At 39.5% G+C, this 14,539-nt stretch overlaps 1 protein-coding gene across 1 annotated transcript in view; it reads left to right on the forward strand.

Annotated features, from left to right (window-relative positions):
• Positions 1-14,539, forward strand: part of LOC106908648 (dedicator of cytokinesis protein 3-like) — a gene marked incomplete at its 5' end in the record, with an annotated part of 46,216 nt that overhangs the window by 17,565 nt on the left and 14,112 nt on the right. Inside the window, 24 exons of the mRNA XM_088007530.1 lie at positions 806-931; positions 2,853-2,977; positions 3,076-3,238; positions 3,349-3,455; positions 4,628-4,799; positions 4,882-4,979; positions 6,033-6,116; positions 6,219-6,319; positions 6,438-6,519; positions 6,947-7,117; positions 8,422-8,614; positions 8,733-8,860; positions 9,616-9,762; positions 9,879-9,977; positions 10,120-10,214; positions 10,391-10,466; positions 10,595-10,695; positions 10,820-10,878; positions 11,568-11,716; positions 11,820-11,905; positions 12,012-12,038; positions 12,132-12,227; positions 12,301-12,361; positions 12,457-12,550. Of these exons, the coding sequence (XP_087863656.1) occupies positions 806-931; positions 2,853-2,977; positions 3,076-3,238; positions 3,349-3,455; positions 4,628-4,799; positions 4,882-4,979; positions 6,033-6,116; positions 6,219-6,319; positions 6,438-6,519; positions 6,947-7,117; positions 8,422-8,614; positions 8,733-8,860; positions 9,616-9,762; positions 9,879-9,977; positions 10,120-10,214; positions 10,391-10,466; positions 10,595-10,695; positions 10,820-10,878; positions 11,568-11,716; positions 11,820-11,905; positions 12,012-12,038; positions 12,132-12,227; positions 12,301-12,361; positions 12,457-12,550 (2,640 nt within the window). The remainder of the gene's footprint in view (positions 1-805; positions 932-2,852; positions 2,978-3,075; positions 3,239-3,348; positions 3,456-4,627; positions 4,800-4,881; positions 4,980-6,032; positions 6,117-6,218; positions 6,320-6,437; positions 6,520-6,946; positions 7,118-8,421; positions 8,615-8,732; positions 8,861-9,615; positions 9,763-9,878; positions 9,978-10,119; positions 10,215-10,390; positions 10,467-10,594; positions 10,696-10,819; positions 10,879-11,567; positions 11,717-11,819; positions 11,906-12,011; positions 12,039-12,131; positions 12,228-12,300; positions 12,362-12,456; positions 12,551-14,539) is intronic.

Raw genomic sequence — 14,539 nt, forward strand, 5'->3', positions numbered from 1 at the left:
GAATCTGTACATTTGGGAAACTGTAAACCTTTTATTTTATTACAACCACCCTGACAACTACCAATGCAGCAGTTACTTAGAAAAACAGCTGTCCAACTAGTTTGGATATGTGCTGACATAGCAGATAGTTGATTAACAACCAAGTATCGACATTTAAAAACATGAAATCATAGAGTTTATGCTGTAGATGGACACAGTTGAGCTTTTTGAAGCCAGTGAAAGTTTGTTGACCCTGCGCTTTTTCTAATTACCAGCAGGGGGTTATAATACTGGTAGCAAAAAGAAGTCAGAGCACATCTGCTGCATTGGCATACCTTTAAATCACAAACCAGCTTGATATTATAAATAGTTGTGCCTATGTTTATTCTTTACTCTACATTACCATTTGTAAATTTTCTTTATAGGTGTAATTAATTTTCCCATTTAGAGTAAAAGTGGTAATTAACGATTTGGTTTCCTTCTCTTTGACAAGTCGTTGCCATGTGTGCGTCGTGAAGACTATCTGGGATCAGTTGCAAATATTCAATGATTTCAAATTTTAATTAATATTTATAAGAATATGGCAACAATTGATAATAACTTAACATTTTCCCATCTCTTTGTTCTGGCTCTGATCGCATCTCTATGGCCATTTCTTCTCTATCCCAACATCCTGACCGTTGCTCTTTCTTCTTTTCTGTTCTTGTTTAATCTTCCTCAATTTTTTTACTTTCTTATCTTTATTTGTCCTCTTTCCTCAACCCTCCCATTCACCCTCCCACATCCACATGTGGCCACTAAAACCCCCCGCTGCCACTTTCTGCAGGCCTCATCATTTCCCTGCAGCTGCTGCGAGGTGAGCTGGAGCAGATCAGACGGGAGAACCAGGCTGTGTTCAACAGGGCGTTGGCGCTCACACGCAAACTGGGTTTCCCAGATGTCATCTTGCCAGGTAAAGAGGCAAAGAGCAGCAGGGGGTAGGGGGTGCAGACAGGAGGGGGAGCCCAAAGGCCAGATGGCTCAGAGGAAAGGAAGGAGGGGAAGGTCACAGATGCTGGTAAACAGGAAGCACTTGAATGTCGAAGTGGATAGAGCAGGAGAGATGTAAGACAGAATTGGAGAAAACAGCAGGAAACAGAGGTCTGCAGAGAGGAACGTATAATTGGAAACAGTAACTTGTGTTGTTTGGTTTAGATTTATGGAGATTTTTTTCCAACAATGCATGAGATTAAAAGCTATAGCTCAGCTGCTAAGCTTATTTACAGAGCTGTGAAAAGTATTTGATCCCTAAACCCAAAGATTGGTTGGTGTAACGACTGCCTTCAGGTCTTTACAATAAATCTTTCATCTGGCCCAGACCACCATACAACCACCACTGTAGATATGATATTGTGGGCTCTTTTTCTTGCTGTCTCCCATACTGTATCATCTCTCTTACTCTATCAGCTTCCTCCAGTGATGTTCTTTTTCTGAAGTGCTGTGCCAGATGTAACATTTTTAAAATGTTACACTTTCCTTGTTTTGTCCGTCGACATAATGGTATTTCCAAAGTCTTAAAAGGTCATCACAATATTTTTTTGGTAAATATTAGACAGAGACAAAGTCAAGGTTTTGACCTCTCTTATGGAGGCCATTTTTGTACAGTCTCCTCCTTGTTGTTGAGTCACGAACACTGACCTTAAATAATTGGAGCAGCTGCAGCCTCCAGTGCTTCAGATGTTCTTGGTTCTTTTGTGATATCCTGGATCAGTTGTCAATGCACTAATGTTGGTAGGTCAAACACTCCTGGGAAGGCTCTCCTCTTTTCTATGATTTCTCTTATTAGAATAATAGCCTTTTGTATCTTACAGCCTTCATAGCTTTGTGATCCTTTCCAGACTGATAGATTTTCATGACATTGTCATCTTTTCTTGACGTTCTTTAGACTGGGGCATGATGTCCTGTTGTTTTTAGATATTTTAGCCTACTTCATGTTGTCAGACAGGTTCTGTTTAGGTGAATAGTCATGCCTGAGTGTTGCTTGTGAAACTGGAGCTAGCTTAAATAAATGTGGTTTATCACAGTTAATTGATGAGGTAACATGGGTAAACTAACACTAATGTTTTGCAGATTTGCAGATTTACTCAGGTTATAAAATTATTTTGGTCTTCCAAAACATGTGTGACCAATAAATAGACAAAGGAAATCTGTAAAGAGGCACAAAGGGGACCAGTCCTCAAGCTCAAAGACAGTGAGGCTTGAGTTTATCTCGGAGTACAGCATTCGTTCACGATGTGGTTCTTTGTTTGTACTGACCATCTACAATTCGTTCCTCTCCTCTCCACTCCTGCTTCTCTCTGCTTCACTTGAAATACCTCCCCAATATCTCTCCTTGTGAGTCATCTGTCCCAAAGGAAATGGCTTTGATATAAATAACAATAATCAGATTTTATAAATAACAGCAATATCTTCCACCAGTGTTGCCTCTGATGTTTGTCTCAATAAACACTGACCTTACAAAAAGGTGCTGAGGCAGTCATGAGGCCGTGCGTGCTTCAACTCAGCAGGGTCATCTTGAATTAAAAAGAACAGTGGCGTAGAATGTGATTCACGAAGATTATTTATTCATGTTGACCAAGCGGAGTTCACGTGTGGAGCAGATGAAGGAGACATTTTGACGGTCTACTTTTTTGGGAGAGGTTCTACTTCCCTTATGTAGCTTTAATCCAGTTTACTTTTTAATTGTCTAAAAAAAGAAAAAAAAAGAAAAAAAGAAAAGAACATCAGTTGTAGCTCCCTCTGGAGCTATAAGAGGCTCAATATTATGGGATGGATGTGTAAAATTAGTGCAGTTGCCTTTAAACAAAGCATCTCCAAACTTTTAATTGCCTCAGGTGATACACGCAATGACCTGTATCTGACCCTGGAACGAGGGGAGTTTGAGAGGGGTGGCAAGAGTGTCCAGAAGAACATTGAAGTCACCCTGTATGTTCTCTACGCTGACGGGGACACGCTCAAAGTATGACACACACGTGCATCACTTCTCATGTCCCATATCATCAGTATGTGAGTAAGAGCGAGCCTGACCTTCTTCCCATGCTTCTTTTCCTTCTGCAGGACTGCATCAGCTTGGGCACCGGCGAGCCGAGCGCCTCGGAGTATCGCTCGTTCGTTCTTTACCACAACAACAGCCCTCGCTGGAGCGAGATGGTCAAGCTGCCCATCCCTATCGACCGTTTCAGGGGGTCCCACCTTCGCTTTGAGTTCAGACACTGTTCAAGTGAGTCACAACTGTAGCTCTGTCACAATCAAACCCTCTGGGGAAAAGAAAAAGCAAAATCGGCGCTATCCAAACGTGCATGAGGCATGATATCATGTTCTTCTTTTCAGCTAAAGACAAAGGAGAGAAAAAGTTGTTTGGTTTTGCCTTCACTCCTCTGATGAGAGAGGATGGGACCACACTCTCAGACGAGGTCCATGAGCTGTATGTGTACAAGGTGCGGCGATCCCATAACACTCACATTGGATGTATATTTAGCTTGAATTAACTTGTATCGTCTTCACATCTTATACTTTTTTTAAATCACGCTTTGCAATGGAAAATATGAACTTTAAAAAAAAAAATCAACTTCAGATCCTTTCTGCTCTTCCATCTATGAAACTCAACAGCCATGTATGACTGATCCAAAAATATCTCACAACAAGCTTGGCCCAGGGCTGTTGTCTGTCATTTTCTTGTGTTATCTGTCTTCCCTTGTGCAGTTTGATCTCTCTCAACTCTGGACACTTTGTTCTCCAAAGAATGCTCAGAAAGACGGGCAGGTGCTAACATGCTAGCATGTATTGTAGCTCTAAGAAGTGGTTCAGAAACACGCTGAAGCAATAAAATAAATAATTGTATATCTATAGTAGTTGCTGTGTAATTACTAACACTATAAGAGTATTCAAGTGATTAATATCTACGTTTTAGATACCAAATAATTCCAGTTTGTTCTATTTGTTTTTTTGGAATCCTAGAGGATAAATATTTAAACGGTGCACTTACTTGAAAATGTGTGCATTGCGAGGGTTATTACCTTTTTCTGCAGTTAGTCTGTGGTGTCCCACCAGTTTTCTGCAGAAATGATCTGCTTCATTGAATCAACTAAATGGTTTTGAACTCACATGCGACTCACAAAACAGGTTCATTGAGTTTATGGCCAAAACCAGAGAACCTGTTACTTAATAACTGCTAGAACTAAAGACGTCACGAACATTTACCTGCTTATTTTTATTTTTGTTTGTATAAATGAAAGTGAATTGTTGCTTCTATTTCTGAATTAATAATAGATAAAGTACAGGCTCTTGGTCTGTTGAGTGTTCTCTGCACTCTTTCAATGTGTGCATATATTAGGATTTTAGATTAATATCTTTTGCTTCTTAAAAAATGTATTCTTTATTCAATTTATGTTTAAAATGTATTTCAGTGTCACATTTCAAATTAATAATTAATTGTCTTAGTTTTTCAGTGACACACTACTAATATGCTGAATTTGCCGTACAAGCAACTATGAAGCACATCAATAAACCAAAACATTCATGAAGTTCCTATAAAGGTCGTTTTGCTGTGAAATTTTTTTGCCATTTTTCCAAACTTGAGCAGTCCTTTCCCATGTCCGTCCTTCATTAGTGTGATGAAAATGCCACATTCAGCAACCAGGGGCTGTACCTGAGCCTCCCCTGCTGCAAGGAGGACTTCAACAGCTGCCCCAACCTGCCAGCCAACCTGCCTTTCCAGAGGAGCCCTAAAGAAACATTCTGGGTCTCCACCATCCTCTGCTCCACAAAACTCACTCAGAACGGTAATTTACCAGCTAACACACCAGTCCTCCATATTTCATACTTGATTCAACTCAGCAAATGTTGGTTTACTTTAATTTTTAGTGGACCTCCTGGCCCTCCTGAACTGGAAGGCCCATCCGGACAGGGTGTTGGACATCCTTGGTCGACTGCGACAGATCAGCGGCGAGGAGATTGTGAAGGTCATCACACCATTATTTCTGAGACGATGAGGAATGAATGGATTATTTACCTTCTTTCTTAATTTCATACAGCAATTCTCGCCATCACTGGCATTCCTGGTAAAAATGTTACAACCTCGAGAAACACGTTTATCTGTTTTACTGTCAAACAATCTGAAACTGAAAAATAAAAAGAATAATCGAACCTTTGAGTACAGTGGGGAATTTTACATGAAATAAAATGCAGTACATAGAATTATTGACATTCTTGCTATTTATATGTTTTGAAATCTCCTTTTGTCGATAGAAGAGCACTTAGACTAATCTTTAACATTTCCCAAGAAAGTAATCGTTCACCTTTTGTCTTTGCACAATCTCTCAATCGATTATGCAGAGATTTCCTCTCATACTCTTTTTCTCTTCAGCTCTGCTCAGGTTTTCTATGAGATTTATATCTGGGGGCTGCGAAGCCTATTGAAGAAGGTTAATTTTGTGCCCAGTGAACCATTTGTGATCTGAAGTGGCCATATGATTTAGATCGTAATTCATCAGAAAGACCCAGTGAAGACCCATTTCCAGTTTTCAAGTAGAGTCGACCACATCTTTTATGTAACCAAGTCGTTTAACCCTCCAGCAGCCTTAGCGTGACACTCAGGAAGAGAGCGGAAAACGTCACGGTCAGACAGCGGGGAAGTGGGTGAGGAGGGAGGGGCTTGTCCCGTCAGACCGTCAATTTCCAAAACCACACCAAAAAAAATCTTGTAAATGCACAGGGTCACACAGGGTCAGTACGACGAATGGCTATGAGAAAGTTAACATCAACATTCAATGATTACTGATCGGAAACTCACGGACACTGATGAGATTAAAAAAAGTGTTTTCTACATCTTTCATATTCTGAATACATGGAAATGCATTTAAGACTGCTGTTAGGTCATATTATAATTTCAGAATAAATGAAAACATGTTACATTTTTAACCGAAGGAGCTATAATTTTTTTTTTAGGTTCTTTTGATTCCGTTTTAGATCATGCCACAGTTGTTTTGACATTATTACTTTTTCCCCCATCGCAGTTCCTGAGAGATGTCCTGGATACACTTTTCTGTCTTTTAGACGACAACACGGACAAATACGGACCGCTCGTTTTCCAGTCTCTGGTAGGGGCATCCAAAGAACGCAGCTGGGCTCACACATTAAATCATGTCTTGTGACTTTTCTGCAGAGGAGATGGGATGTAACGTGTATATCTGTGTTCGCAGGTGTTCATCATTAACCTGCTCAGGGACAGCCGGTTCTACCACTTCAGACCAGTAATAGACTCCTACATCCAAAACCACTTTGCCGGCGCTTTGGCGTACAAGTAAAGCAAATCTGACCCTATTCTTCTCTCAATCTGCAGCTTGTTTAAAACTTTTTTTTTTTTTTTTTTCATTTATGATATCTGTGAAGTTTCTTAACTCCAGCTAATTTGTCTGCAGAGAATTGATTCGATGCCTGAAGTGGTACATGGACCGCTCGGCTGAGGTAGTCCGGCAGGACCACATACAGGAAGCGATGAGGGTAAAGTATCACACTCGCTTCCTCCTTCTTCCGATCAGGCTCCTTCAGTGGGGATTAATTAGCTCCGAAAGAGGAAATGGTCAAACAGAAACGGAGCTGATAAGAAGTAATGCAACACCACAGGAGGAACTCGGGGAGTAAATTCCCTGCACAATTTATTTGAAAGGAAGTCATTGTGAAGCTCTGCGGGTATTGATGGGAAGAGTGCGGCCTTTTCATGTGGCCTTTGTGACAAGATAATGGTAAAAGATATTTCACCGCACTGCCCGATTGCAATCATTTCTTTCATATATTGATTTTTAACCTTAAACTGATTTGGTGGTCAGGCCTGCTTCCTCTGCCGGGGAACTAAAAGTATGAGATGACATGTACGGTGGGTTATCTGATTGTTTGTCTCCGTCCGTATCCTGCACTTAATTCACCGCAGGCACTGGAGTATCTGTTCAAGTTCATAGTCCAGTCTCGCATCCTGTACTCGAGGGCCACCTGTGGGATGGAGGAGGAGCAGTTCAGGGCCAGCATCCAGGAGCTTTTCCAGTCAATCCGCTTTGTCCTGAGTCTGGACAGCCGCAGCTCAGAGAATCTTGTCTTCACACAGGTTAGACAGATCCTGTCAAACGTTTTCACTGTTTGGGGTTCAAAATACACACGGTACAAATGTGTAACCGCTTCGGAGGTGACAATGCTATTACAAGCACGGTGGTACATTTCAAGTGTTTGCATTTCATGTTTCCGGCTGATTTATCGTTGAGTATCGCAAATAGAAACATATTCCTGTGAGGGTTGTTTTATTTATAGTAGCATCCAAATTGTCCAGATTAATTGGTCTATCATATTCCTCTTGACTGTGATCCTCATCTGAAAACATGACTTTGGATCTCTGAGCAATAGTGTAGTCCTTTTTCTTCTTAGCTCAGGTACAATGTCTCTGACTTTGTCTCTAGTTCAGGAGTGGTTTGACATGAGGATGGTGACAATTGTGTCATACTTTTTCCTTCTAGTCAATTTTCCAACAAGATTGAGTAAAAAGGCAACATATTATCAATGGCATGTTGTTGCTTAGCCTCCTTGTGAAGAATCTCAATGACTGTGAAGGAAGCACACTTCTCCATAATCATGTCGACCCTAACATGACATTTCTGTTTAAATGCTTTTTATTGATATTCTAGTAAACTTTAGTTGTTGTTTTATTAGCTGTAAACCCTAATCAGCACTTAAAGTTTATCACTTTATGTGTAATAAGTATTATAAAATTATTATTTTTTTCCTTCTCTACCATAAATGATCTTTTCAGTGATATTCTAATTTCACAAAAAGTCCTTTTCCTCTTTTACCAGTTGTCATTTTGTTATATATTTCCTTTGGTTATGCTGTTGTTATTGAATGATTTTTGTTCATTTGTGTTTTGTCGTATTAGTGTTGGTGTAATTTTTATTTTAGATATTACTTTAACTGAGGCTTCAGTGCCTTATTGTCACTGTTGCTCTGTCCATGGCTTGATCCTGGACACTTTAGAGGCGTGACCAGCTGCACGCTTTTCTCTGGTCATAATTCCTGACTCTCCTCCTTTTCAGTAAGTTACAGCGCCCCCATGTGTTGGATCCACAATGCAGCAGTTGATGTGAAGCCATCAGCCCTCTCCAACAGGATGTTTTTTTTTTTTTTCAGAAACTGGTTTTGTTTTAAACAATATAGATAAACTATAGTTTTAGCTTTTATTGAAGAAAAGTCTTGTAGAATCAGTAGCAATATGCTTGTTTTACTTATTTTAGGTATTATAATGTTGCTGTATATTTTATATCTTTTTAAATGTTAAGTGTCATTGTTAGGGTGTTCATGCTGACACTTTTTCATATGTGTGTGCTGTAAATGATTTCTTTGTGTCCCTCTCTGCCCCCATAGGCTGCACTGTTGAACAGTTTTCCAGACATCTTCGATGAGCTGCTGCAGATGTTCACCGTTCAGGAGGTAGCTGAATATGTCAGGGGCACACTAGGGAGCATGCCCAGCACAGTGGACATTGGTCAGTCCATGGACGTGGTCAAACTTCAGTCGATTGCTCGTACAGTTGAAAGCCGGCTCTTCTTCTTTCCTGGTGAGACAAACATGAAGGACTTAGGATCTTTTTTTTTGTTTGTTTTTTACCTCACAATAATCTTGCTTTTCGCCTCATCTCTCTCTGCTTGCTTCCCCCCCCCTGCTTGTTGTCTCAGAGTCCCGGAGTATTCTGCTGCCAGTCGTCCTGCATCACATCCATCTACATCTGCGCCAGCAGAGGGAGCTGCTCATTTGTTCTGGGATCCTGAGCAGCATCTTTTCAATAATCAAGACCAGCTCCATGGTGCAGTATACTTTACCAAGTCCATAATTACAGGGTTACTTAGTTCTACTAAGCTTAGTATTCCAGTGTGTGTAAGTACAGAGAACTATTGAACTTTATTTAAAGGTTTTCCAGGTCCAAATAATTATGACACATTAAAATAGAGATCAGAAACCCTTTTTTATTTCCATACGCTATTTTTCATCCTACTGCTACCCTTCCTTCTGTCCTTCTTTCGATCTTTTACTTCCATTTGTGGTACTAAATTGAATACGTAGTACATGCATACATAGTTTTCAAAGCATCTGCAGTCAGAACGATCATGTTGCATTTATCTGACCTTTACGTCATCTGACTACATTTCCAAATAGACTACTCTACAGAAGTTGACATCAGTGCTCCACGAAAGGCCATTGCTAGTAGTTATACTTTAATTTTTTCTCACCTTTTCCCTTCTTTTTCTGATCTTTTGGCAGTACCGTTGGCTCCCGTTGCTCAACAACTTTTAAATCGATCCATGAATGGATCAAATTAATCGATCCATTATTACTTTTGAGAATGCGGGTTGCTTTGGGGTCATAAACTGTTCACACAGAAGTGTGATTGCAGTAGTAATAAATCACTAGTCTGATTGCCCATCCAAAAAAAAAAAAAAAAAAGGATGACACTGAAGACCCGCTGTGTGAATGTAGCCTAGGCGCCATACTTTATCAATCACATACTTCATGGTGGTTTAAAGTTTTCCTCATCCTCTTTTAATTTGACTGTCTTCTCAGGAGTCCTCTGTTCAAGAAGAAGTGGAAATGATGGTGGAGAGCCTTCTGGATGTGCTGTTGCAGACTCTGCTGTCCATCATGAGCAAATCTCATTCTGTGGAGACATCCAGAGGACAACGCTGTCCCCAGTGCACCGCGGAGATAACGGTAAGCCTTCACTCAATCTGCCCCTTTGAAGGATGATAACAAAACTCCGCAAACTTTAGTCATTATTTTGAGCAGGTTTATTTATGTGTTTTCGTACTTGTTCTCTCTCTCTGCAGGGGGAGTACGTTTCCTGCCTCCTTTCTCTCCTCAGACAGATGACAGAGATCCACTTCCACCACCTTCTCAACAGTTTCCATAGCAAGGAGGAACTAAAGGCGAGAGAGTCTAAAAGTCTGATAACGTCTTTGCTCAGTTCTCTCAGTTTCAGTCCTGAGCTGACATCAGGGAAAGTTTGTACTGCCGTCTGTTGGCTGCACACTTGGACTGAGCAGATTTTTGTTGCATCTTTTCCCGCAGGAGTTTCTGTTGAAGATTTTCTGTGTTTTTCGAAACCTGATGAAGCTGACTATCTTCCCCAGAGACTGGAGCGTCATGCGTCTCCTAACCAGCCAGTAAGTATTGCTTCTTTGCTTCTGTTGTACAGTTTTTATCCCGCAGATGGTGAGTGAACAAAGCCAGCTCTCTAATCCAGAGACTCATCCGAAGGTGATGCTTGTGTTGCAAGTGTTTAAATTTGCTTCTTGGCAGCCAGCTAGTTTTTACTTTACACTGTGTCGTATTTCTGCAGCGTCATCGTAGTGACGACTCAGTTTCTGTCTCCGGCGCTGCACAAAAACTTCTCCGAGGGAGATTTTGATTTCAAGGTGTGTCTGTGCATTTGCAAACGATGAAAACCCATAACTCCATAAAACCACTAGATATTTTATGCTTTTTATGTAATCATTTAAATGGTATTACTTGCTAATTATGTGGATTTCTCTTTGTATTTTAGGTGTGGAACTCCTTTTTCAGCCTCACTGTCCTCTACATCAACCAACCCAGTCTGCAGCTGGAAGCACTCCCTCCTGCCAAGAGAAAGAAAACCCTGGACAAGTAAAAGCCTCTCTCAAATTCTAAAAATAAGCATGTGCATTATTATTATTATTATTATTGTTATTTTTATCAGACTTCAAACAGTGTATCTTATTACTCACTTCTAAATCGTCTCCTTTTGTAGGCATGGGGATTTGAGAGTAATAATGGCATATGAGCTCTTCAGCATGTGGCAGAAATTAGGTGGGTCAACCGTCGCTCACTTCATCAATAATAATTTAAGTGAGGTATTTGTAGTACATTGCAAATGTATTATGATTTATTTTTAATATTTTGCTTCCAAAGTCAGGCTTAGTCACAAATGTGGAGCAACAATTCTTTATGTTTTTTTTGTATTTTTCACTACTTCATGCAGGAATAGGAGTCACTCAGCGGTTACAAAAGGCTAATGGAGTTAAAGAATGAAGCTGTTTCCTGTCAACACATAGAAATATTAATATGAAGAGAAACTTTAAGCAGCATCTTTAGGCATTTTGTTTGCAGCGGTCTTTGACAAAAGCACCATTTAAGACCAATTCTTTAGGAGCTTCCACATTGCTTCACAGCAGTATTTATTTCCCTATATCTTAGGCTTGACGTTTCTTCTTCTCTTATTTTGTGCTTTTGTTCTCCACCTATTTACATATTTAATTAAGCTTACCCATGTTGCACTGCATTCTGTTGCAGTCACAGTGAAATTATGACATTTTAAGGGATTTTCAAAACCCCTTAAAGATCTAAGGATCGGTATCATTTTACAAAGTCTTGAGGCCTCATAAGAACAGTTTAAAGAAATTCAATGTGGCTTAAAACACCATTGTATGTGTATTCTTTATATGTTTAGCAGAGTTGTTCAACAAACACTTCTGTCTGTATCAATCCATTTCAACTAGGTGACAACAAGCCACACTTCATCCCAGGAATGATGGGACCCTTCCTTGGTGTCACCTTAGTTCCTCAGACCGAGGTCCGGAATATTATGATCCCAATTTTTCATGATATGATGGACTGGGAGCAAAGGAAAAATGGGAATTTCAAACAAGTTAGTATAAAATTGATTTGTTGTGAAATCCAGAGTGTGTGCCCCGTCCTTACGTAGCTCTTTGTCACACAACGCACCTGTTCCTGGACGTTCATAACTCCAGGTGGAGGCAGAGCTGATGGATAAGCTGGACAGCATGGTGTCGGATGGGAAAGGCGATGACAACCACAGAGAGCTCTTCAGCTTGTTGTGAGTTTCAAACAAATGCTTAGTGAGACTATGAAGGAAATATTCTGTTTCTTTAAGATCTTGCAAATTTTTTCCCTCTTGTTTTTTGTTTCTTTTATCACAACAGAACACAGCTGTTTGGTCCTTATCCAAGGTGAAGAATAACTTTTGCACTTCCAAAAGCTGAACGATGCTGGCATTTGCTTCCTGTACTTAATATCTGTGGTCAATGTGTGTTTTCCTCCAGCTTGCTGGAGAAGATTGAGCAGGAGACATGGAGGGAAACTGGCATCTCATTTGTGACATCAGTCACAAGACTTGTTGAGAGAATACTTGATTACAGGTATGCTAAAGTAAAGTTGCGTGCTATAATGATGTTGTTTTCAGGGCTTTAAAAAGGGAACTTGCACTTTCAGGGACTGCATGAAAGGGGACGAGATGGAGAACAAGAAGATCGGCGGTTCAGTCAACCTTATGGTGAGACATTCTTTACACTTTCGATCTTATGTGATCATTTCGTAAAAAGGGGAAAAGTGACCTGCTTTTTATTTCTTGTTCTACTGCAACATCAGAACTTCTACAAATCAGAGGTGAACAAGGAGGACATGTACATCCGCTACATCCACAAACTAAGTGACCTGCATCTTCAGGCAGAGGATTTCACAGGTAACCTTCAGACATTTTTGTCACATAGTTTGGTACGACTCAATGCTCACTTTGATACTAGTTGCTGTAGAACCTCTTAGCAGCTGATTTTTTTAGGTACAACTACATAATTTCATTTTGATTGAAGGCGAGCTCTGCTTTATTGACCCTAAAAATATTGTGTCTGTTGATATCAAAAGCACAATAGATTCAGCGTTCCTATTACACACAAAGGGAAAGGGAGTAATAACTAAGTGTGTCAGTCAAGTTTCAAATTGTGGCATTCAAAGTATGACATTTGCACTGGAGAAAAGTGATCAGTGCTACTGAATCAGTGGTGCTAATCCTATTGATAACAGCACCTTACAAGTGTGGCCATTTACAAATAAGAGTGTTGGAACAACATTAACTTGCCGATGGGAAACAAAATCCTTTTTGTAATTGAACTGTTGTATCAAACTGAGAGAGAAATAAATGAATATTAAGAGATAATTATAAAATGCACAATTCTAATTTTGACCTTTGGCATTTAATAACAAAGCCAAAAACAAAAGCAAAATAAAGTAAAATAAAAACATTCTATGCAGGTGTAACTTTTTTCACTTGAACTTGGATATCGAATAGATGTCTTTCTTTTTTTTTCTTCTTTCTTTGTCTTCTCTCTCTCTCTCTCTGTCTCTGTTTTTCCTCTCTCTCTCTCTCTTCATGCAAAAGGAAGATGGGGCATCAAATTATTAAACCTGGTTTCAAACCCCCGTTTTATTATTTGCTCCCACGCAGATGAACATGTTAATAGATAGGAGACTTCCAACCTTAAAAAAATCAAACAAGAGTACAGAGACTCCCTTGATTAAATTCATGGCCTAAATGTCAGGTAGATAATTATGTGCTTCTGGCATTTACTCTTTCATTCTTGGATTTATTATTTATTATTACTTCTTAGAAAAAGATTTACTGTGCAGTTTGTATTTTATAATCCCCCCTTTCAGTCCTGTAAGCAGAAAATCAGGGGAACTTTGCAGCTTATATGCAACAGGCTGAGGACGTGGCATTAAAGAGTGCTACTCACAAACTGTAGCTGCTTCATTAAGTATCCATATGAGTCATTAAAGACACGTCGATCCATTACACAGCTCAGATATTATCAACACTATACATGCTTGTTGACAAATATAACATTATGACCTTGAATTTATTGATGCTTATTTTGTGAAATACCGTTATTATGGTGACACAATGAATGTTATAATATTTTCCTATTTATTTCCAGAAATTAGCACATTTATATGTAAAGAATAGTAATTAGATGTAAACAGTGTAGTTATATTATGTCTTCTCTACTACAATTAAATAAATTTGTCCTTGACAGTTGCACAGGGTGCCATTAAAGTACTAGTAAGTTAGACATTTTGCATATATCAGTATAACAACCAATATTTAGCTATTTTTTAAAATCTGTTGTAACATTTAGAGCACAAACATTGATTAACTGTTACAAGTTTTGTTATTTTGATTCATTTTGAACTATAGTATAGTTTTCATTGATTAAAAAAAAGAAAAACTAAACCCGTGTTTGTACGGCAAGCCCTTTCTCACACAAATGGCATGACATCCTATTTGCTCTGATATAAAAACCCGTGACTGCTCACCGGATAAGTAAGGCTAAGAAAGACGTTGTGAGTCCTGTTATCTTTAATCAGCTGAAATTCATGTTGGCAGGTCGATTCTTACCAGAACCAACCACAAAATTCTGATTGCTCCATTTCTACCAGGGATGTTGCTCTTCCTCCTCTCTCTTTTTTGCATGTGTTAGTTGTGGCTCTGCTGACTTGATTTTTTTGCTGCAATCTGCACTTCTCAGCTGCACTCTAATGGCGTGTGCTTTTACCTTGCGACTCTAAAGCTGTTCCAGGGTGCCTTACTTGATGTGTCAACACACTAAATGACACTCATGCAAGTTTTCCTCATGACTGGTCCTGATTTTCGTTTTCCGTGTCACTGCTTGAAACA

This window comes from Poecilia mexicana, unplaced genomic scaffold (assembly GCF_051168715.1).
Source record: "Poecilia mexicana isolate PSO_F unplaced genomic scaffold, ASM5116871v1 scaffold_7, whole genome shotgun sequence".
In the NCBI taxonomy this organism is placed as follows: domain Eukaryota; kingdom Metazoa; phylum Chordata; class Actinopteri; order Cyprinodontiformes; family Poeciliidae; genus Poecilia; species Poecilia mexicana.